We start from the raw sequence: 24,960 nt of genomic DNA on the forward strand, positions 1-24,960 counted from the left end.
TGAATATATCCCCCTGATCAGTTGTTATCCCACGAGGCCGAGTGGGATAACAACTGAGCAGGGGGATATATTCCACAACACACGCTGCTCGAGTGCTATATTGCTTTTATAAAAGGGTTCCAAGTATAATAATATAATAATAATAACTATAAGTCCGACTGGCATGGTATTCTGAGAGTCAGTTGAAACACTACTGTAAGGCGGGACCTCTAGCAAGAAGATAGACGTGCGGGTGATTTGATTGGATCGTTCTGGAGACTGAAGTTGACATTGGCCAATCCTGGCGCTTGGCTGAGAGCTTTCTGGAAACCCAGGCAGCTCGAGCGCAGCGTTGCATTCTCAGGGCTTGCCCGACACCAACTAACGTTACGGGGTTAAATGCGGGGTTAAATGCGGAGTTAACAGCCTTTCTTTTGCAAAGAAGACATTAGCCCGCATCTATTCTTGTACAAAACATCATTTTCTGCGAAGTATTAGTAAAGTTATAAGCGAAGATCGATTCACAAGGATCTGACAGCTGTCTCCGCCATTTGTTTTTCTACGTTGTCATTTGAGGTAAGCCTTATTATTACTCTCTTAGTAAGAGAGTTGCCATGGCAACCAATAACCCATGGCCATGGGTTATTGAACTCGGTTACTGGAATTATACAATGGCTGTGAACCAATCAGATTGCTTGATTTGAGAGAGCCATTTTATAAGTAAGGGATAATGTATACTGAGCCGGTGATTACTGTGGAAATAATGACCGACAGGTGAATGATTTAGCCCGACGCGCAGCGGAGGGCTTAATATTCACCTGAAGGTCATTATTTCCAGTAATCACCGGCTCAGTATACATTATCCCGCTTAGAACACGGCCTACAACTAAATCATTCAATAATCTGACAAAAATAATTATTCAAATAGATTTTTTAATAGCGTTTTCAACACAAAGCGGTTTCATTTGTAATTGGCACACAAGACACCACAGCTGCAACTGGTTGGCCTAATTAGTAGCGTCTGCAGACAAAATGCTCTTACCAACTGATTAATCCAGGTGTGGCAGAGCAGCGGTCGGTTGTCGAGAAATAATGACCGGTGAATATTGTTGATTGACCAATCAGAATCGAGTATTCGAGAGAGCCGTGTTCTAATACTAGTTAGCTAGCCAGGCTCAGAGACAGCGGAGTGCAACTGGATAATCTTAGCTTGTTAGCTTTGCTAGCTAGTAAAGCTAATGTTAATAAATAACGTTCCGTTGCGCTCCCCCCTCTTTCCCTCTCCCTACCTCTTTCTGATGTGTGCTTTAGGTTCGTTACGTCTGTGACGTATTGGGGTGGTAGTGGTACACCATGCTAACGGAGGTGGTGTACTGCGGTCCGTGCCTCAAGGCGTTCAGGGATGGGAGTGGCCCCATTGCCCGGTGGCTGGCGTGGGACGACGCCATTATGAGGCAGCTGAGCGAGGCTCATCGGGCCATGTTTCCGGCATTGCTCACCACCAGGCGTGCGGTGGACAAGAGTGTCCTTCGCCTCCTGCGTGACAGGACGGAGGGAAACACCATGGTGAAGGTATGGTGGCAGGTCCAAGAGAATCAGAAAAGGACGATAAGAAACTGAAACCTCAAAGAAAGCATAAAGACAATGTCGTCAAGCTTCTCACGCGTGGGAAGGTACGCGTGAACCCACAAAATGTGGCGTAGCGTAATGCACGAGCCGAGCGAAAGTCCTTCCTCTACTTGCAGAGGAAGGACCTCTACACCACGCTCCTCATGGCCTTGGTGCAACCCGGAGGCATCGTCTCTGCTATGGGCCACAGGACGTTCCAGGCGGCACCTCCTCCCAGGGAGCTTCCCTGCGCGCGGCTCATCCGGCACGCCTTCCTCCTGTCTGAGAGGCGGAAAACGTGCAGGACTACCGGAGCCAGATTCTGTCCACGTTTGGCACGGTCCTGAAAATGGACTCCACCAAGAAGGCAAGTTAAGCAAAGCGTGTTGACATACTAGCACTCAGTGGGAAACACCACATTATGCAAAACTAAAAATTGTTTCATTTGTTTGTTTTTTTGTTTGTTTTGTTGCAGGTGGTGAAGAAGCTATCTGGGGAGGGCAAGGGCTCGGCGGAGTGGTTTACCAGTATCTGCAACGAGTACTCCCAGATAGTGACCTTCGTGCTCACCTGCGAAGAGTCCGTGGAGAAGCTGAGGCCGATGTGTCACGGCGTGATGGAGCGGTTCAGGCGCGCCGATCAGCCCGTCCCCCAGATCCTCTACATAGATTGTGGCTGCTGCAAGGCACAGGGTCCGACGGCCCTTGAGACCCTCTTCCAGCTGTGGGTGGACAACGGCATGGTGGTGAGGCTGGACATATTCCATTGGCTCCACAGATTTGATGCTGCTCTGCGGACAGAGGCCCACTCCAAGTACGGCCCCTTCAAGTCTGCGCTGGCCGGGGCAGTGCTGGCCTACAACCGCCAGGACCTCCAGCTCCTCATCACGGCTGTCAGGGCCAGAGACCCAGCGACGATGGAGGTGGTGACGGACGAGGATGTGGTGCGGCGCTACATTTCCCGGGACCAGCTCAGGCATCACGTCCGGCGAGTGACCCTCGGTGCCCAGGAGACGTTTCGCCTCGTCCACCTCATCATTGAGGACTTGAAGGGTCCAGCAGGGCTTGACGAGAGCGGCGTCAGCCTCTTCAAGTCCCCTGGTAAGAAAAAAAAATACCCACTCTTGTGTAGTCTGGGCACCTTCCACCCCGCTTTTTGTCATGGGGGCGTAAACCCCGGACCCAGAATTAACACCGGATGGCAATGCGCTTAACAACGTCTTTGTTGCCGTTAGCTTGACGCGGTGATGTTACCTAAACTAGAGTCTGATCAAAACAAAGCTAGCGTTACATAAAACAAAACGTTCATGCAATATGGCATCTCCGCCACCACCGCCTGACACACCGGTCAAAACGGTGAAAGAGGATTCTGATACTTGGGTCAAATTGTCAAGTTAACGTGAAAGTTGACGAGCTAGAAACGCTGCCATCCGGTCTAGGGCGGGCTCTAGGCCGGAGCCAGTAGGGTGACAAAATCAATTGTGGGCGGGAGCCAGGCTCTTTCTCGCCGAGAAGAGCCTGGTGACGCGAGGTTAACTCTTGTGTACACACACACACTGAACACACACACACACACACACACACACACACACACACACACACACACACACACACACACACACACACACACACAAAGTAAATACTTGCTAAACGGCCACCTCACCATATGCATGCATGTTTGTGCGTTTTGTGTTTACAGCTGCCATTGATGAGATGTGGGCCAGCCAGCAGCGACACCTGGAATGCATCCAGGACCCACCAGGCATGGCCATGTACCGGGTCGCCCGCACCACGACCATCAACGGTGTGGACGTCCCTTTCTATAAGGGCCTGCATGGGAGCAACAGCCTGGAGGGGTTCCACAAGTCGCTGCCCCATATGATTCCAGGTAATCTGTGGGGAGAAAAATGGTTTAAGCTAGCAGCAAAAAGACAACACATGTCCCTTTTGTATCATTCCTTTAATACCTGTTGTTGTGATGTTCAGGTCCCCACTGTGCGGCGAGGCCTTACCAGGTCTATCTAATCAGTGGCATCGCGCGGTGGAACTCTGACCGGACATCAGACGCCGTGTTTGGGGGAAAAGGCCGGCACCACAGGGTGTACTCTGCACCACTCATCAACCGCCTCAACACACACTGCCAGCAGCTGTTTGGGGAGACAGTGGAGGAGAACTTCCGGGTCCCAGCTGACGTCCAGTCAGATGAACTGCTTGGCCTGGAATATCTCTTCCGGCAGAGCACGGGGGAGTCTGAGCCCTTCTCACTCGAGGGCATCGTCAACGACGGCCCTGAGGAGGAGGTGGTCCAGCCTGGGCAGGCCGACCCAGACGGCGAGGCAGACGAGGCATACCAGAGCGAGGAGGAGGATGATCCAGGCCACCTGGATGCTGCTGTCGAGCCCGGCATCATCTTGACCAGCCACGAGACTGCCACGGTCAACCCTCCTGCTTTTGTGAGTACCTACTGATAGGAGACAATACAGTGATAAATGTTACTGCTGAAAACCAAGACATTGTATGCTTTGGAACTTACCTACTTGTCTCTGTGTGTGTGTGTGTGTGTGTGTGTGTGTGTGTGTGTGTGTGTGTGTGTGTGTGTGTGTGTGTGTGTGCGTGCGTGTGTGTTTTACAGGAGGATGTCTGCAGTGCCAACCCTCTGCCCGGCTTTCGGCAGCTGGAGACCTTCTGTGCCGCCCTGGTGGAGGTTGGCCTGACGGACAAGGAGCTGCTGCTGAACAGCCAGCAGAGAAACAGGGTGCTCGAGGCGTGGAATGCTGTGGAGGAGCATGACCGGCAGCCTCAAAAGTTTTCTATGCTTCCTCAGTTTGTTCCTACATGTACCCATCCCTCTTCTGTCCCACAGCTGTCGGGTGACTTTTCTCAACGCGTGTTCAGGAAGCTCCCACCTCGCGTGTGTGTCCCCTTGAAGAACATTGTCAGTGAGGAAAGGCACAAACAAATAAAACCCACCTCCTCCACAAGATCGTCACAGAAACACCTCAATACAAGCGCCTTAAGTCCCGACGCCCCTTTGCCATACACGCCCAAGATCTGGTCCACACAACACCAGCTGATATCCATGGGTCAAGGCAAGATGTTATTGTATGCTGATTTTTTACTGCTTGTTTTTAAATACTAAACAATAAAAACGTTCAAATACAGTCGTTTATTGTGTGGTCTTTGACAGCATTGTATTTCTTAGCTGCTTACTCTATGTAAGACCCATAACCGGGGCACTGCGCACGCGGCGACTTGACAGGGGAGCAGATGGTCTTTTGGAATCTGTACATATCGCAACAAATGGATATGTATTATAATATTGAAGTGTGCCTTATTACTTTTTCAAACTAGTAATGTTACTATAATTCTGAAGTGTGCCTTTATTACTACTCTCAAACTAGTAATGATGTGTAATAACCACTACTGCCTGATGTGAACCAAAGTGCCCGTCTGGGACATGTATTAAACTGATTGATTGATTGATTGATTCTAAGTCATATCAGTCTGTTAAAATATCAATTATATACTGTGAAAGCGATAACATACAATAATTGCCTTTGTGGTCACTATAGATAGGAGATAGGATGTCGCCTCTGCTGTGCCCGCCTTTGTTTTTAGTGATGTGCCCCCCAGCCAATGGGAGACGTCCTCTACAGACTCAGCCAATCGGCAAGGCCTTGTCTCCAACATTAGAAAACGGTGCAGTGGGAGATGGCGCCCAGCTCGAAATCAGAAAAGGACGATAAAAAACTGAAATCTCAAAGAAAGCATAAAGACAATGTCGTCAAGCTTCTCACGCGTGGGAAGGTACGCGTGAACCCACAAAATGTGGCGTAGCGTAATGCACGAGCCGAGCGAAAGACACTTGAGGAGTCCTCAGTGCCTCTGTAATGTTAGAGGCTAGCTTGCTAACTAGCTAACGCTAGGTAGATAACTCAAGATACAGTCGTAATAACCACGATTCTTGAGATGACTGATCGTGCGTGGCATGTGTAATTCATGTGACTAATTGTGAAAACCTGCATTTCGTCGTTTCCAGCGCTGTTTATTGGTGTCTGTGGCTTAGTGAGGTAGATTACTAGTTAGCTAGCCAGGCTCAGAGACAGCTGAGTGCAACTGGATAATCTTAGCTTGTTAGCTTTGCTAGCTAGTAAAGCTAATGTTAATAAATAACGTTCCGTTGCGGTATTTTGCTCAGTCGACGCTGGCTGCTCTCTGGCAGCTCAACAATCCAAATGTAGCCTTCAGACTGCACCTTTTTGACTTGATAAATAAGTGACTTCAACAGGCCCAAAACCTATTCGATGTCTTATTCTGCTGGACAGTGAATGGGAACTTCCTGTGTTGCTTAGCTGCTTGTATCAAAAACCAGGATCAGTAACGTTACTGAACTTATGCCAATATATTACCAAGGCCTTGTGTGTTCAGTTTAACCAATTTCTATGCTTCCTCAGTTTGTTCCTACATGTACCCATCCCTCTTCTGTCCCACAGCTGTCGGGGGACTTTTCTCAACGCCTGTTCAGGAAGCTCCCACCTCGCGTGTGTGTCCCCTTAAAGAACATTGTCAGTGAGGAGTTTCTCAGAGCAGGGTCAGTGTGTCTGTGTCTGTGTGTGTGAGTAGGTCTGTGGACACGAAGCATGCAGACCTACCTTGATTTGTCTTACATACTTATAGACAGTACTGTGATATGCTCTATGATGCACATTCAGTCCACTCCACTCGATACAAAACATGTCTTTGTCTTTACCGTGTGAATCAGGATTGTCTTTAAACTGCTTTGATATCCTATCATGATGTGAGCCTGTCATTCCTTTTATCACAGTAATGCATACTCTTACCTCTTTGGTTACAGGCACGTCTTTCTTGGCTTCACCAAATGTGGGCGCTATGTTCTGTCCTACACCAATGATTGTGGAGATGATGATTTCTCTTTCTATACCTACCATCTCTATTGGTGGGAGTTCAACCTGCACAGCAGACTCAAACAGGCAAGACATTTACACACTACCTGAAATGGCACCAGGGCCAGAGTGTATGTATTCAAGAATGGAAGACTCAAATTAGATGTATTACCATGCATGCAGCAGGATGCATGCATTATAATCATAGACGATTCATGTTTGTGCGACTGTTATGTAAGGGAACATTCACACCAAAAGTGTTTTTGGAGCTGCCAGCGTCTTTCTGCAATTCATTCTCTATGTAAGGACACGCTAGACGTGCTCCTCTTTTAATGAACGCACCTGGCGTTTAGCGCTGGTGGCGTCTTTTGTTTTTGGAGGAGCGCTGTGGGTGTTTTAAAGCTGAAAAAAGTTGAGCATTAGTGGAAAAGCGCCCTGCTCGTCTTTTTCACTCATCCTACCTTTTCTCCTCCTGAGGGATTTTCAACCTCGGCTGCTGCCAGAATTTGCAATAATCTGGCTTTCATGTTGACTGTGAACAACATCAAACAGACAAAACCAGCTGGCTACCGTCCTTGTGGTCGTTGAGTTCTGATCTGTACTGCACGCGACTACAGGGGAAAAAAAACGCTCCGTGCGCTGTGTTTTGTGCACAATGGAAGCGCTCTCATGATTTTCATAGTGTTCTGACTGAAAAAAACGCTTTTGGTGTGAATGTCCCCTTAGAGGTGAGGTGAATGTAATGATATCTTGTCCTTTATCTCATCTGTTCTTCTTGCCTCTCTTTTTCTTTGTTCTCTCCAGGTCCACCATGTGCGACTTTTTGCAGGAGAGGAGATCTACAGTGACCTGTACCTTTCTGTGTGTGAGTGGCCAAATGACCAGTCCAAAATTGTCATCTTTGGCTTCAAGTAAGACATCATAAACTCATCCGATCCATCAATAGTCAAAGGAAGCTGATTTTGCTAGAACTGTGTTGTGTATAGACCTTATTCGATTGACGTCACTCACGTACAGGCACGCCCACTGCCGCCATATTGTCGACACAGCGCTGCAGCTCTATGTGACAACCTATGTGAGAGCAGTGTTTATAGGAAGCTAGCCGCCGGTAGCGTTACCTGTATCGTTCCTATTGTGTTCGGATGGTGACCTGCGTTAGGCATGGCTGTAGTAATGACAGCAATACAGTCCCTGTGGTTTGTTTCTATCTCTACCGTCCTCAGACACGAAGGGAGCAAGACTGGGGATACGTCAGCAGCACAGGAGATGTGTGTGGATAGTTGGGAGAGACGGGTGAAACTTTCTGACAGCTCCTCACAGCAAAGCCTGTTCACCTCGTTCTTTTGTTTATTTATTACAGGCATTAACGGCAGCATACAAACAACAACTCTTTATTGCTGTCATTACCATCGCTATTTTGTAATGGAACAGAAACGACAATAAGGCTGTTACTAGTTGTCAGCTGCAGCGCTGTGTGCGCACAGGACAGTATGTCAACAATATGGTGCCGTCCAGGGTTAGCGAATAAGGTCTATATAAAATGATAACTTATGAGCAAGGTTTGAGACTACACGTGTGTGTGTGTGTGTGTGTGTGTGTGTGTGTGTGTCTGTGTGTGTGTGTGTGTGTGTGTGTGTGTGTGTGTGTGTCCACCTGCCAGTACGCGCAGAAGCTCAGCCCTGATGGAACTGATCCTGAGTGATGAGAATGACAGAGACATCTATATCACCATTGCTTCCATGCCACCTCCTAGACCTTGCTCTCACTGCTGTCCCATACCTTCAGCCACTACTATACGCACAGGTAAACACAACACAAACACCACACTACACACACAACACAAACACCACACTACACACGCAACACAAACACCACACTACCGTGTGGACCTAACAACCTCTACCATATGCAGTGGATCACACAAACATACACAGTACAAACCTGTGTCCTCTTCTCTGTCTTCTCTTTCCCCTGCTCTCTCTCCAGGAAGTGGTGAGTGTCTGGAGCATGGCTATGTGGTCCACAGCAGGTACCAGGTGGTGTATCCCTTCCCCACCTTCCAGCCAGCTTTCCAGCTGAAGAAGGACCAGGTCATCCTGTTAAATACCAGCTACTCTCTGGTGGCCTGTGGCATCTCCCTCTGCCCAGGTAAACACACACAGTAGTATCATCACATTTCTGTATCTCCCGCTGTTTGTATTTAGCTTACGACAGCAGTCACACTGATCCGTTGTGTCCGTCTGTCTGTCTCCATTAATTTTAATTCATTTTCCATGAGAGCTGTGTAGACAGGACTGACGATGCATACGTCTCAAACAGATAGAGGGATGCAACAGTGTGGCAACACCGGTGTTAACAATTACACCAGGCATTTTACAAGAGAAGATATTTGTCGGCTCAATTCCTGTTTTTCCCCTTCCGTTTGTGTCTGTTTCTCGCTTTCTTCCACCGAGAAGAAAACCCAATCTCCTCAGCTCTCCTGACGGTTCAGATTTTTCATTTGACTGCTTTCTGTCTGAGTGTGGATGTGCATTGGACTGACTTTTTTAGCTACGAAAACTTAATTTATTCAGGTGGGGTCGTCGCGTTGTAGCGGACTTCTACCTAGGGTTTCTGTTAGAAAAAAACAGTGCCGGTCAACGTATCCTGCCAGATTTCAGTGTGTCGGACAAATGGGATAAATTCCAATCAAATATATCTGTTTATTGAGCTTAAAATATCTGAAGGTATGCAAATTTACAGTATACTGTAATAAAAAATTTTTTAAATGTAAAGTAGGCTACTTTATACATTATATTAGTTCCAAATAAGTCCCCTCAAATATAGACTTACAGCCCGAACACACCATACACCAGAGCTACGCTGAAGCAACACAGCGCGGAAGCAGTTTCATATCAGCATCCTTGTTAACAGGCGAGTCTGATCACGCCAGCTCCACGCTGAAGCGAAGCTGCATGCGTGCAAGGAACAGGGATCGATTGAGACTCGGCACGGGGCTGATGGCGTCTGGTGTGACTGGTGTCGCGTGGCACTCCAGCTTCCGTGAAGCGCTGCTTCTGAGTAGCGCCTGGTGTTGTTAACCGAGGCTTAGGGCTATAGGCGTGCGTAGGGCGTGCATTCATTGGGGCAATACCTAAACAGCCATTATAGCCAATTAGAGGCATTCTTGTGTTTTTTGGGGGGAAATTGCAGCGAACACAGAGGCAACTGCATGACCAAAACAAATATAAAACGAGCACAAGGAGAAATCTGGGTATAACTTTGGGATGATTGTAGGTGTTCAGTCTGTTTTTTTTATTTAATTTATTCTGTATACTTTTCTTTCTTTCTTTCTGTGAAGTAGCACTCTTCAGAAATCTCTCTCTGTCAATATTTCTGTCCTTTTTCTGCTGGATCAGTGAGGCTCCTGCCTCGCCGTGTATCGGAAGCCCTTTTCCCACATGCGCTTTGTACCGCTAAATGACCGGAACGTGGTCTAATGCCTGCATGTGAGAAAGTCGTCGTGCCGGTATAAGCGCGACCCCGTCATCGCGGAGATTTCACCAGTTTCGAGGCAGTCAGAAGAGCGGTATGCGCGATAGCGGACTTAAGTGTAGAACGGGTCCAGTCATTTCCCGCGACACTCTCATGGGCGAGGTGTACACACGTTGCTTAATGTTCCAGCGGGCATAATCTAATCATTAGCGCACATTAAAGCAAACTGGCGAAATGATCTTGTGATAATAATGTGTGGGCGTGCTGATTTTCCCCTCTCTCCTCTCCTCTCTGCTGCCTGCTCGCTCTCTGTGGCCACAGTCCTCCTCCTCCTTCAGTCACAGCCCGACAGGCACACAGACGAAGCAAATGCACGAAGCGAAATGTGGAAGTATTTTGCTTACGTTGCCGACAGCGAAGGCAAGCCCGGACACATCAAACGAAGCCAGTCTGTAAAAAGTGCTTCAACGCGACGCAGGTGAACGGATAAACAAGCAAACTTATTTCACCATTCGGAGTTTTGCCGACACGTCACTCCCCACCCGCTCTGTAGTGCCGCCCCGCCCCCCAACATACAGGCAAATTCGCTGATAGATTCCCATATGCGCGAGCCGAAGTGTGAAGGGAAATGTCCGATATTGACTTACAGGTAATTTTCCGGTACGCATGTGGGAAAACGGCTTCAGTCTCTCACAGGCGAGCACGCTCAGTCCTCTCAGATCCTCTATCTCTGTCTCTCACAGGCGAGCACGCTCAGTCCTCTCAGATCCTCTATCTCTGTCTCTCACAGGCGAGCACGCTCCGTCATCTCAGATCCTCTACACAAAGGGAGCAGCTCCCCTGTCAGCTCCAGCCTCTGCGTCGTCCTCCTCTACCTCATCACCCTCGTTTTCCGTGCTACCTCAGGGATCACCCGGAACCACACCGCCGTCCGGCAGGCCCGATCCTTTCCCCCCGTCTCCCAGCCAGTCGCAGGCAGTCGTGCGAGCCCGGGAGTTTGCCGCCGACCTATTTAGGCGGGCCCAGGGAGGAGGAAGAGAAAATGACGAAGAGGGAGAGAGGAGACGAGCGGACGGTGCCGTGGACAATGTGTCCTCTCGTACGTCCTCACGTACGGCTTCGTCCCTTCTCCTTCCCCCTCGGAGATGGACTAGTTTACCACAACCCTCGACGTCGGGCGGGAGCCACAGTTTGCCGCAGGGCTCGGAACAGGTGATGACCCCGGCCTCCTCCTCGTCTTCGTCTTCGTCCCCTCCCACCCCATCCTCATCCTCGTCGCAGGAGGCAGGCCCCAGTGAGCCCGGGTATGTCAACTACACACGCCTGCACTACCGCCTCCAGCAGCCGGGGGCAACAGAGCAGAACGCAGGAGGTGAGAGAGGGCGTGAGTGAGGGAGGGAGGGAGAAACTGAGAAAGAGAGAAGATAATTAAAAAAAAAACGTATATCAGGTCAACTCTAAAGCTGTCCGGTTGGTGTGTGTCTCTCATCCTCTACTTCTCTCTCTAGGCTATGAAGACGATAAGGTCCTGCTGCCTTTCACAGTCACTGATCTGAAGGGACGGAACCTACAGCTGGTCACGGGGCCACACAACAGCCAGGTTTGTTTTGGTGCCAGGACTTGCTCGTTGGCATTTAGTTACAGTGTATCCCAAGGATAAGGCGGATGTTTTTAACGCGTTGCTTACCGTCAACAACTATGAGAAATAACAGAATCAACATTGAGTTTACTTTACTCCCATTACATTCCGAGTTCCCACGAACCATTTTTAGCTGTCAAGCGGGAAGTAATTCACTCCAATTATAAGCCAAAAAAACCTTGAAATACAGCTCACAAAGACATGGCTTACATTTTAAAATCACTGTTTCACCACGAAAAAGTCAGGCTGTTGTAGTTATTACCAATCAAATTCAAATGGGAACAAATTCTTCAAAAAGTCAGCTGTCCCGGTGCATTGTGATGATGAAATGTGCTGCCCAGAGCAACGGCATGTCTCTTTGACGTGTTTTTGCTGATTTTGTTATTTTCATAGGATTTGTTGAGCAATGCATAAAAAAACACCACCCTCACCCTGTAAGTACATCATCTGTTTACTCTTGGTGAATCGACAAGGTGGTATTTAATATCGAACAGAGAAGTTGAATAACTAGGTAAAACAAATGTTAAGATGCAAGACAACAGTTTTGCTGCCATCTACCGTACTTGTTTTGAAGCAGTGCAGCTGTTTCTATATGAGACATGCAGCTGTTTCTATATGAGACATGCAGCTGTTTCTATATGAGACATGCAGCTGTTTCTATATGAGACATGCAGCTGTTTCTATATGAGACATGCAGCTGTTTCTATATGAGACATGCAGCTGTTTCTATATGAGACATGCAGCTGTTTCTATATGAGACATGCAGCTGTTTCTATATGAGACATGCAGCTGTTTCTATATGAGACATGCAGCTGTTTCTATATGAGACATGCAGCTGTTTCTATATGAGACATGCAGCTGTTTCTATATGAGACATGCAGCTGTTTCTATATGAGACATGCAGCTGTTTCTATATGAGACATGCAGCTGTTTCTATATGAGACATGCAGCTGTTTCTATATGAGACATGCAGCTGTTTCTATATGAGACATGCAGCTGTTTCTATATGAGACATGCAGCTGTTTCTATATGAGACATGCAGCTGTTTCTATATGAGACATGGCGTGTCTGTCTGTGTTTAGCATGAGGGGATGTAACCTAGGTCGCTCCACGAGCGAGAGAAAGAGAGAGAGCGCTTCGGTGGGCGGCCGAGGTCGACAGTGAATGGATGGAGAGAGCCGCTCAAATCCGGTGAAACACGCGCGCACACACAGAGAGGGGCAGCTCATCAGTGCGACACACAGATTAGCCGATTAGCTAAAGCGTTTAAACACATAAATCTTCGCTTTCAACACGGTTTTGCACCATTGGAATCAGCGTGACTTGCACTTGTTAATGAAGCTCAGTGGCACATTGATTCCGCAGTTGCTTACATACATAGCCTAAAGGCCCAATTATGCTCAACGTTAAATACAGATACACATACAGACAGAGCTTTCTGATGTCTTTATTTTCGGACAAAAATGGAGCATAAATGAGCTCTAGTGTACTAAACCTGCACAGCTTACTTCACCACCTGGGTGTGATTTTTATAACCTCCACCAGGGGTTCCCAAACTTTTCAGACCAAGTACCACTATGTACCAAACCACATTTCCCAGGGACCACTTCCACTGCAGATTCCCCCCGCCCCCCCCCATAAAATGTACTTTGCTGATTTAACAATGCAATAGCATCAGAAAGGCTAAATAACAACATAAGGCTACTGGTTCAAAACAGACACACGCGTGCGTGCGCCCACACACAACTGCCAACATTAGGCTGTGAAAAAATAAAATGCAATGCTCTGGTGGACCACCAGGCGGAGCCCCGCGGACCACAGTTTGGGAACCACCAATCTGGGAACCCATCGGTTAAACAAAACAAAACAAAACCCCTAACCTCTGGGGGCAGCAGCCCCGTTTCAATGTGGTGCAACAGGAAGTCAAGAGGCGCGGTCGGCAGCGGAAGAAAATCCCTTTCCGCTTCCTGCAAGCTCTGCCATTGGCTCCAACCGACCGGCTCCGCCCATTAATGGATTTATTTTCCGCTTCCTGCGTGTTGCTCTCAAATCCGTCCGTCGCTATGAACAAACAACAATAACAACTGTAGCTCGTTGCTAGTAGCAAGTAGCAACTTGCTATACGTTGAAAATGGTCAGTTTTGACTACACACCGGTCACGTTCACTTCATTTTGATCGGGTAAAGCGCAGCATGCGTGCGAGCGCTGTTATACCCCTTTTGACGGAGCCTGCAGACAGATTTTTGATGCAAGTCGAAAGTCCGTCTCGAGAGATTAGGGAACCACTGACCTACACAAATAACCGTAGACATTAACTGCAATAAAATTGTGATAAAAGTTTCAGTCAGTTACAGTAAAGATAAGGAAGGAAAAACCATACAAGTGATCTAATATAGGTTTGGCTCCTACATTTTGCATGGGAAGAAACTTTGTAAAAGATGAGTGTGTGTTTTCTCCTGATACTGGTGGTGCTGGAGAACAGGTGTGAGTTAGGGCCATGTGTTTTTGTCTCTTGCAGAGTGTGCGTGTGGAACAGTTGACTCTGGACTTTGAGTATCTCATCAATGAGGTGATCAGGAGCGACGCTGCCTGGGCCCCCCAGTTCTGCTCCTTCAGCGACTATGATGTTGTGATATTAGAGGTCAACAACACACACACATACCCAGACATTCACACACACACAATGTCTCTCTCTGTCATAGTACAGTTCTCTTTTGTCTTATTATCTTTATTTGTATTTGTATTTGTATTTTTTTTTACGATCAATCAGAATCAGAATCAGAAAGACTTTAATGATCCCCGGGGGGAAATTGGGACAAGTTACAGTAGCTCGCTCACAGAACACACATAGCATAAAATAAACAGTAGTAAATGCGATATTAAGCAAAATAAGCAGAATAGGAACACAACATAGCATAGAATAACAGTAGTAAATGCGATAGAAGCAAAAATAAGTAGAATATGTCAAAGAAGAAAAATACGTAGAGTAAGTATACATTCCGTGCCAATTATCATTATTGCACCCTGGACTTATATTAAGTCGGCTTGCCCTATACGTTACACGTGGCTCAGCCAGGCACAGTTAACCTATCGGCTGGCTCAGTCTCAGGGAGACTGAGCGTCTCCGAGGTGCTCTTTTAAGAGAGGCATTAAATAGACCAATGGCCACAGGCAGGAATGATTTCCTGTGCCTCTCCGTATTGCATCTAGGTGGAATCAGTCTCTCACTGAACGTACTCCTGTGTTTGACTAGCACGCCGTGGAGTGGGTGCGAGTCATTGCTCAATCTGCTCAGATCTGTCCACACCCCCCCCCCCCTCACACCTTGCTCTGATTTGATTAATTTCTTCATATTTAAGTGTCCACTATAATTATGTTTCACACAGGCGCCAAGCTTGGGCTCGGGCAGAGGAAAGCTGTGGAAGTGATACTGAAACCTAGAGTTCCCCAAATGGCCACTTGAGGGCTGGCTCCAAAAGGGAGTCGTTCCCCGTTCACCCCATGTTAAAATGCCCGTATTTACAACAGGATTAAGCATGTTTACAGCCTGGTTTAAAACAGTTTTGCTCTTCCGGTATATAGCTTATTTCACTTTTCATAACAACTGTCCAGAGGGTGAATTTTTATATAACTCACTAGGGGTGTCACGATACACTAATTTCACGATACGATACACGATATTGGGTTCATGATAACGATACGATACGATATTTTAACAATATTTTTTTAACAAAAGTAAATAATTTTTATGTATTTATTTATCATTTATTTAACCCTGTGAGTCCCGTTGAAATCGAAACCCCTTGTCAAGGGAGCCCTGGGAAAATACTGGAAAAATAGTCTTTCATTTGAAATACACAAAATACAAAACAAATGCTGTTTTTGGAAATTGTTATTATAATAACTAGAAAACAACATGGAAGATAATGCTTCTCTTGCACTAGAATGTGTCACACTGTCACAAACTAAATGTTTGTTGCATGGTGAAAGAAAAATAAAGTATACAATCTATTTCTTAAATAACTCATGCTCAATGGTCCCTAAACTTATGTAATCTTATGTACCCCTTGAGCTGTTTTGCCATGCCAGTAGTAGTCTACCCCCTCACTCATGCGTGTTGATTCTGCTAAATTTGTTCTATTATTATTCAGGAGCAATTTTTTTTTTTTTTTTACAATATAATTTTTTTCTGACGATATCGATATCGTGACGCTTCGATATCGCGATATATCGTGCGACGAAATATCGTGACACCCCTATAACTCACCCATTTAGTGTAAAATAGACAATAGAAAAGACAATGTTTTGGGCGTGATTGACAGGTCGTCTGTCAAGTGATCATGCAGCGTGCCGATCACGGCCCACCACCAGGTGGTGCTGCGGCTCCACCTGGTCTCGTGCCGTCTCGTGCGAGCTGCACAAGAAGCCCAATATGGCGACGGCCACACTCGACTTCAAAACAGGAGTCCAGAAACCAATGGGTGACTGTCCATCTGTCTATCTATATATAGGTTCACCTCGATGGAAAATGTAGTGTCTTACGGCCTTGACATGATAAGCCAGTATTATCTGTCTTTCAGAACAACATACATTTTGTTTGGACTTTTATCAAAGTGAGAAAGAAAGAAGAAAAATCTATTCAAGTAATCAGACCTGCAGTAGTTTTTTCAGTTAGCTACACACACACACAACCACACACACACACACACACACACACACACACACACACACACACACACACACACACAATGATTGCGATTGGTTATGAAATGTCTGTAATATCATGGTACATTCCAGACTGAGAAAGTTGGAGGCAATTTGATCAATTCTCATGGGACGTTCGGAAATATCAAGGAATGTTACAAACCAGTCAGTCACTTTACTACAGGATGTATTTTCAACTTGTTTGACACATTCATTGCATTAGATTGTTTTCAGCTGTTTTTGTATATTGCAGTGCAGTCACTTCTCCACAGTAAGCCCAACTGTAGCGGAAACCAGACTGGTTGTTCCTTTTCTAACTGAGCTGGAAACATTCACATGTTTAGGTCATGGAAGCACTCGGACTTAGTGAAGGAGAGTCATGGGGAAGTCATGGGGTTTGACATCAGGTCCCCGGTGCAAAACCCTGCAGTAATGTGTGTACTTGGTGTGTATCAGGTGTGTGCGGAGACCAACACTGTGATGATCAACATCGGCCTGCTACTCCTGGCCTTCCCCAACGCTGACGAGGAGCACTTCAGGTACCCAACGCTCCTCCACACTGCTGTCTGTCTGTTACCCAACGCTCCTCCACACTGCTGTCTGTCTGTCTGTTACCCAACGCTCCTCCACACTGCTGTCTGTCTGTCTGTCTGTTACCCAACGCTCCTCCACACTGCTGTCTGTCTGTCTGTTACCCAACGCTCCTCCACACTGCTGTCTGTCTGTCTGTTACCCAACGCTCCTCCACACTGCTGTCTGTCTGTTACCCAACGCTCCTCCACACTGCTGTCTGTCAGTCTGTTACCCAACGCTCCTCCACACTGCTGTCTGTCTGTTACCCAACGCTCCTCCACACTGCTGTCTGTCTGTTACCCAACGCTCCTCCACACTGCTGTCTGTCTGTCTGTTACCCAACGCTCCTCCACACTGCTGTCTGTCTGTCTGTTACCCAACGCTCCTCCACACTGCTGTCTGTCTGTCTGTTACCCAACGCTCCTCCACACTGCTGTCTGTCTGTCTGTTACCCAACGCTCCTCCACACTGCTGTCTGTCTGTTACCCAACACTCCTCCACACTGCTGTCTGTCTGTTACCCAACGCTCCTCCACACTGCTGTCTGTCTGTTACCCAACGCTCCTCCACACTGCTGTCTGTCTGTTACCCAACACTCCTCCACACTGCTGTCTGTCTGTTACCCAACGCTCCTCCACACTGCTGTCTGTCTGTTACCCAACGCTCCTCCACACTGCTGTCTGTCTGTCTGTTACCCAACGCTCCTCCACACTGCTGTCTGTCTGTCTGTCTGTTACCCAACGCTCCTCCACACTGCTGTCTGTCTGTTACCCAACGCTCCTCCACACTGCTGTCTGTCTGTTACCCAACACTCCTCCACACTGCTGTCTGTCTGTTACCCAACGCTCCTCCACACTGCTGTCTGTCTGTCTGTTACCCAACGCTCCTCCACACTGCTGTCTGTCTGTCTGTCTGTTACCCAACGCTCCTCCACACTGCTCTCTGTCTGTCTGTCTGTTACCCAACGCTCCTCCACACTGCTGTCTGTCTGTCTGTCTGTTACCCAACGCTCCTCCACACTGCTGTCTGTCTGTCTGTTACCCAACGCTCCTCCACACTGCTGTCTGTCTGTTACCCAACGCTCCTCCACACTGCTGTCAGTCTGTCTGTCTGTTACCCAACGCTCCTCCACACTGCTGTCTGTCTGTCTGTTACCCAACGCTCCTCCACACTGCTGTCTGTCTGTTACCCAACGCTCCTCCACACTGCTGTCTGTCTGTCTGTTACCCAACGCTCCTCCACACTGCTGTCTGTCTGTCTGTCTGTCTGTTACCCAACGCTCCTCCACACTGCTGTCTGTCTGTCTGTCTGTTACCCAACGCTCTTCCACACGTCTGTCTGTCTGTTACCCAACGCTCCTCCACACTGCTGTCTGTCTGTCTGTCTGTTACCCAACGCTCCTCCACACGTCTGTCTGTCTGTTACCCAACGCTCCTCCACACTGCTGTCTGTCAGTCTGTGTTACCCAACGCTCCTCCACACTGCTGTCTGTCTGTCTGTCTGTTACCCAACGCTCCTCCACACTGCTGTCTGTCTGTCTGTTACCCAACGCTCCTCCACACTGCTGTCTGTCTGTCTGTTACCCAACGCTCCTCCACACTGCTGTCTGTCAGTCTGTCTGTTATTCACCTTCAGCTGACGAGGAGCACTTCAGGTCCCCAACGCTCCTCCACACTGCTGTCTGTCTGTCTGTCTGTTACCCAACGCTCCTCCACACTGCTGTCTGTCTGTCTGTCTGTTACCCAACGCTCCTCCACACTGCTGTCTGTCTGTCTGTTACCCAATGCTCCTCCACACTGCTGTCTGTCTGTCTGTTACCCAACGCTCCTCCACACTGCTGTCTGTCTGTCTGTTACGCAACGCTCCTCCACACTGCTGTCTGTCAGTCTGTCTGTTATTCACCTTCAGCACTGGATCTGCCATTCCAGACTGCCTATCATCTGCCAATAGCTGTGAATGCCTTTGTTCTTTGTCTCTACTTGATAAACAACCATACACACCATTATTCTGCCCTCAGTACATCTTTTAATTGAATTTTCCCATATGTCCATATGGACACAAACTTATAAAACAGAGCTACTGTAAAGTTCTCACATATGACATATTAGCAGGTAAAAAAAAGCATACAAAATAAATAAGAGTAAAAAGTACAATAGTGCAGCAATGTAATAGTTGACTGTACATTCTCACCTTCAAGAAACTCCATATTCTTGTAAAGTCCATTCCATTGACAAGATGGCATTTCTTTTACCTATACGTGTATAGAAGGCACATCCATCTTTTCCCCCCAAAAAAGAGCTCCAGCCGTGAAGTTGATCAATATATAATAATATATATATAATATATAATAAGTCCTTTTTCCCCATCCTTTTTTGTTCCCAGGCCAAACACCTACCATTCCAACCTGCAGGTCAGCTGGGACCTGAACACAGGAGTGTGCTACACTTTTGGTGTCGGTGACCTTACGGAGGTCAAGGGTCAGACTAGGTGAGGAACCCCCCCCCCCCCCCCCTCCCCCTCCCACGCTCTCTGTTCAGTTCATCCTGATGAAGCCGTGTCTCTACACGCTGTTCAGTTCATCCTGCTGAAGCCGTGTCTCTACACGCTGTTCAGTTCATCCTGCTGAAGCTGTGTCTCTACACACTGTTCAGTTCATCCTGCTGAAGCTGTGTCTCTACACACTGTTCAGTTCATCCTGCTGAAGCCGTGTCTCTACACGCTGTTCAGTTCATCCTGATGAAGCTGTGTCTCTACACACTGTTCAGTTCATCCTGCTGAAGCCGTGTCTCTACACTCTGTTCAGTTCATCCTGCTGAAGCTGTGTCTCTACACACTGTTCAGTTCATCCTGCTGAAGCCGTGTCTCTACACTCTGTTCAGTTCATCCTGCTGAAGCTGTGTCTCTACACTCTGTTCAGTTCATCCTGCTGAAGCCGTGTCTCTACACGCTGTTCAGTTCATCCTGATGAAGCTGTGTCTCTACACACTGTTCAGTTCATCCTGCTGAAGCTGTGTCTCTACACGCTGTTCAGTTCATCCTGCTGAAGCTGTGTCTCTACACGCTGTTCAGTTCATCCTGCTGAAGCTGTGTCTCTACACACTGTTCAGTTCATCCTGCTGAAGCCGTGTCTCTACACGCTGTTCAGTTCATCCTGATGAAGCCGTGTCTCTACACGCTGTTCAGTTCATCCTGCTGAAGCTGTGTCTCTACAAGCTGTTCAGTTCATCCTGCTGAAGCTGTGTCTCTACACACTGTTCAGTTCATCCTGCTGAAGCCGTGTCTCTACACGCTGTTCAGTTCATCCTGATGAAGCCGTGTCTCTACACGCTGTTCAGTTCATCCTGCTGAAGCTGTGTCTCTACACGCTGTTCAGTTCATCCTGCTGAAGCTGTGTCTCTACACGCTGTTCAGTTCATCCTGCTGAAGCCGTGTCTCTACACGCTGTTCAGTTCATCCTGATGAAGCCGTGTCTCTACACGCTGTTCAGTTCATCCTGATGAAGCCGTGTCTCTACACACTGTTCAGTTCATCCTGATGAAGCCGTGTCTCTCTGTCTTCTCTGTCAGTGGGAGTGTGTGGAGTTCTTACAGGAAGTCCTGTGTGAACACAGTGATGAAGTGGCTGCTTCCTGAGACCACCGCCCGCTACATACATCGCATGAGCAACGAAGCTCTGCACAAAGGTGGGTTTTACCTTTACACACACACACACACACACACACACACACACACACCCTCCAATAAAGCCCTGGGACGGTTTGCACAAAACATCCTAAGTTAAGATTTTCCTTAAAGTCCAAGTTAAGGTTTCCATAAAGGAACAGGAAAAAGACTTAAGGTTGTTTTGTGCAATCGATTTTATTTTATGGAAACCTTAACTCGGACTTTTAAGGAAAATCTTAAGTCAAGGTGTTTTGTACAACCGGTCCCAGGTCTCTAAAATAAATGTCAGATTTACCAGAAATGTGTCTAAATTTGTGTATTATTCATAGCCTAAATAATATTAAAATAAGCCCTTTTCACAGCTACCGTTTTGTGTGGAAAAGGCAGGGTAAACACAGGTGCAAGCAAAACATTAATGAATTAATGGAAGTTTCCAACTTCCATGATTGGAGGGTTGGAAACCCTCGTTACTGTTTTGCTTGCACCTGTGTTTACCCTGCCTTTTCCACACAAAATGGCCACCGTGAAAAAGGCCTATTCTTACAATATCACACAATACATGTATATTACAATATCACACAATACATGTATATTACCAATATTATCTGGTTGCCATACAGGCACGGTTGTGAAAACATAACTTACTGTACTCCTTGGATCGCTGTACAGCATTGCTCCTGTTAGACAATACAGGAAAGTGTTTTCTTCCAGGGTATCCGCGGGGGCTTCAAAAGTATCAAAAGTTGATAATCAATTTAGGGAAAATTTAGGCCCTAAATAGTCTTAATCACCATTTGATGGGGTATTAAATTTTTTAGCTATTGTGCCGATTGTGTTAAATGGGCATATGATATCGTCTCATATCGATCGCAGACCCCTGAAGCAAATGCAAATCGTATCGTGGCAGACTTTGTGATATCAGCAAATATCCTATCGTTTTCCAAAGAAACTATATATCATATCGTAATGAAACTTATGATTTACACGCCTATCGCTGATGTGACAGAAGTGGCATTGAGGTATTGGAAAAGGTCTTCAAAGGTATTGAATCTAACTTCAGGACTCCTGCATATACCCTGTATTAAATCTTGTAGCTGATTGTCTTAAATTAACATATAAAGATAAAGTAACGCACACCAAAGGTTGTAGTGAGGTGCTGATGGAAGTAGACTTGAGTTGAACACTCTGGCTCCATATGCATTTGTTTTAATGGGTGACGGGTCGGCCCTCCGGCCTTCTTCAAGGTCAACAATAGTATGACAACAGGCACTGGGGATATTCTATAGGCTAGGCCACACCCTAATCATCTGATGGTGGTTAGAGCATCATCAGGGTCAGGCAAACAATCAAATAGCCTTTAGCCAATTAAAACTCTTCAACAGTGACAGGTCAAACTACAGCCAATCAAATCACTTCAAAGTTTAAACAAAGTGACAGAACATATATCATACCATACTGTAATAGACTTTACAATTACAAAGTCAAGTATAAAAATATACATTTAGGTTTCTAATAGAAAAAGTTTCAACATCAGCTCTAGATGAACATCATAAACAACTCAATCTAAACATCCAATAAAGAGACTACTTTACAGAAAACATGTTAAGTCAAAGTATATTCAGTCCATGAGGGGACAGGCTTCTCAGGCAGTGAATCCAATAGAGCTCAACAGTGACTGCCCGCTTTTTCTCAAGAGAATTCCCCATTCATTTTCTCCATCTAGACCAGGAGGAGTGGGCTTTTTTTCTTCCAGAGGGCCATACTGACTTACATCAAGTAAGCGAAGGACCACACATTGGACATCATTCCTGCCATACACTCCTGATTTTCACTGGAGTCTCCCTATTTTTAACCCTCTCTCCCTCTGTGATTGATTATTTCTCCTGTTAATCCCCTGATATAATATAATATATACTGTGATACAAATCCAATGGCTGTAGCAGATGAGATTTATTAACAGAATTCTGCCTTTTATTTAGTTTTTGGGGGTGGTTGTTTTTTTTCTTTTGAGGATGTTGAGGGCCGGATTGAGATGGTGCAGGGGCCGGGTCTGGCCCTGGGGTTACCGCGACACGCAACTCTTTTCTTTTCTTTTTATAATATTTTTTCCCAAAATTTTTTTATCCCATTTTTATCCCCCATTAGTGCTAATTTAATTTATTTATCCTGGTTGCTACTCCACCCTCTGCCGATCTGGGGAGAGCCGAAACTGGCTCCATGCTTCCTCCGATACATGGGCAGTTAGCCAACCGCTTCTTTTCACCTGACAGGGGAAGCTTCACCGGTAGGACATAGCACGTGGGAGGTTCACGCTATTCCAACCAGTTCCCCTCCCTCCCTCCGAACAGGCGGCCTTAACGACCAGAGGAGGAACCACATTAGCAACCAGGATATTGCATGTTTTGGTGAAGCGGTTCCTATATAAGGGAAACCCCCGGGAGGCACGGGGAGAACATGCAAACTCCACACAGAAAGGCCCTTTTGACGACCCCACCCGGGCGGTGGGCACTCGAGGACATGCGGCCGGGCACGCATTCCTTCAGCGTTCACAGCGTCCCAGGTGGGAATCGAACCCAGGAGCTTCGAGCTGTGAGGCGACAGCCGCTTACCACTGCACCACCGTACCCCCTTGCGACACGCAACTCTAAATGGATTCTCCTTTAGAGTTGCGCACGGCTTGCCCTTCTCCGTGGAAGTCAGACCCAAAGCAAGCCTGGCTGGCTTCAAACATGCACGAATCACAAAGACAAAAGTACTCACACATAGCCACGGGTGTCTTCCCTCACGCCGGTCTGGCAACGCTGTTTGTTAACTTTCAGTTTACGAGTACGATGCTTATTTGTGTAGCCGGAAACTGTATCTTTCCCTTTTCGGAGAGTGGGTCTGACTTCCACGGAGAAGGACAAACCGTGTGCAACTCTAAAGGAGAATCCATTTAGACTTGCGTGTCGCGGCTAGCCCTGGGGCAGCATTTTGCCCATGTGTGATCTAGACATTTAGAAAAACCTTATATAATGAGTTTTTTAAGCCTGGAACCAAGCCAACCAGCCACCTACTGAATCGTGAGTGACCATAAAACATTTCACTAGGAGCAAAAATAAAAAATGGTCTGGTGCTATGAAGATTTGTGCTCAACTGGCCCCAGCCATTAACTCACTGTTGTATGGCATTTGCAAACATACACCAGCATTTGTGGCGTATGTAGATAAGAGTGAAATCTGATTCAAATCTCACTCCTCTTCTCATCTGTAGGCTCGTCCCTGCAAGTGCTAACGGACCACGACCGATGCACCTGGATTGTGTTATGAAGGAGGTCGCCAGACAGCAGCAGGCCACAACGGTCAAAGAAATTGAAACAAGCGCGCACATGTGTGTGCGGCTGTGCGCGCGCACACACACACACACACACACGTACACATCGACACTGCCTCATCTTTGGTGCAGAGCATGACCTTAATTTGGGGGCAAAACTAATGTTGTTGAATGACACGTGATAACATGTTTATTACACGTGTCAAGACAAATCTGTACAACCGAGCGAACAATGCTCTCAGAGGAATACTGTAACGAAGTTGTAGAGGTGATCTGTGTTTAATCTTTGAGGTTAAATCTTTTTTCTTTTCTTTTTTATTGTGTACTGTAATATAGTATTGCATCCATCAACCAATAGCTGGACTGAACAAAAATTTCAGATTTCATTTTTTGTTTTTATACATAAAGGTGTACTGTTAATCGAGTGTGTGTCTTTTGTGTAATTGATTGTATGGACTATATCTGCACCTGTGTGGTGTTCACAAGGCAATGTCACCCAGTATTTGGATGGGTGTCCATGTGTGTTTAATATGTATGAAAAAGTTCACAGATTCTGCTGCTTCTGGACAAGTGGTTTCTTGTCTGGCCTGGACCAGTTAAGTCCAGTATTGATTTATATCTCCATGGTATTTATCAAAATGAAACCGTACTGCATCACTTGTAACGTTGTCCATTTTTGGGGGGTCTTTTTATGTCATGAATGCAGTGGGGTCTTGCAGTCACCTGCTTAGCCAGTCAATTGACATCATGCATGGCAGTGAGACCATGTTCTATTGGGCTATTTTTGTTAAAATAAAACGTTTAAAAAATTTGTTTAATTTTGTTTAAAAAGGCTTTGATATAACCATTTGCACAGACAATCTATCACATGTAGGTGATCTGGCAGACCAAGAAAACGGTCCAAATAAATCAGTCGCATGAAGAAGAAGATCTAGAGGTTTAGAGGGAGCAAAGATCATTTTCGTCATTATTGAGAATAAAGCTACAAACTCAGATTTCCAGGGTTCCTACGCAAGTATGGAATTTGATTTTAGTATTTTCCAGGTCTGGAAAAGGAAAAGGGTAGCCTATTGAAAAATATCTTTTTTCAGACTATTGTCTATTGTG

At 46.7% G+C, this 24,960-nt stretch overlaps 1 protein-coding gene across 1 annotated transcript; it reads left to right on the forward strand.

Annotated features, from left to right (window-relative positions):
* The first annotated feature begins 5,293 nt into the window (after window positions 1-5,293).
* LOC310800891 (DDB1- and CUL4-associated factor 15-like) lies at window positions 5,294-24,650 on the forward strand. Its single transcript, XM_083664776.1, has 13 exons — window positions 5,294-5,393; window positions 6,080-6,177; window positions 6,442-6,577; window positions 7,295-7,401; window positions 8,151-8,293; window positions 8,477-8,638; window positions 10,755-11,336; window positions 11,473-11,564; window positions 14,122-14,244; window positions 16,764-16,846; window positions 19,262-19,366; window positions 20,446-20,561; window positions 23,794-24,650. Exons 1-13 carry the CDS (start codon window positions 5,298-5,300, stop codon window positions 23,847-23,849), a joined length of 1,899 nt encoding a protein of 632 aa, XP_083520902.1. The 5' UTR covers window positions 5,294-5,297; the 3' UTR covers window positions 23,850-24,650.
* The last annotated feature ends 310 nt before the right edge of the window (window positions 24,651-24,960 follow it).

This window comes from Poromitra crassiceps, assembly GCF_964638095.1.
Source record: "Poromitra crassiceps genome assembly, contig: HAP1_SCAFFOLD_130, whole genome shotgun sequence".
Lineage (NCBI taxonomy): Eukaryota > Metazoa > Chordata > Actinopteri > Beryciformes > Melamphaidae > Poromitra > Poromitra crassiceps.

Coding starts and splice junctions, on each gene's coding strand:
- LOC310800891 (XM_083664776.1), top strand. CDS start 5,298: ATGGCGCCCAGCTCGAAATCAGAAAAGGACGATAAAAAACTGAAATCT. Junction 11,565..14,121: donor CGGGGCCACACAACAGCCAG/GTTTGTTTTGGT, acceptor TGTCTCTTGCAG/AGTGTGCGTGTGGAACAGTT. Junction 19,367..20,445: donor GAGGTCAAGGGTCAGACTAG/GTGAGGAACCCC, acceptor CTTCTCTGTCAG/TGGGAGTGTGTGGAGTTCTT.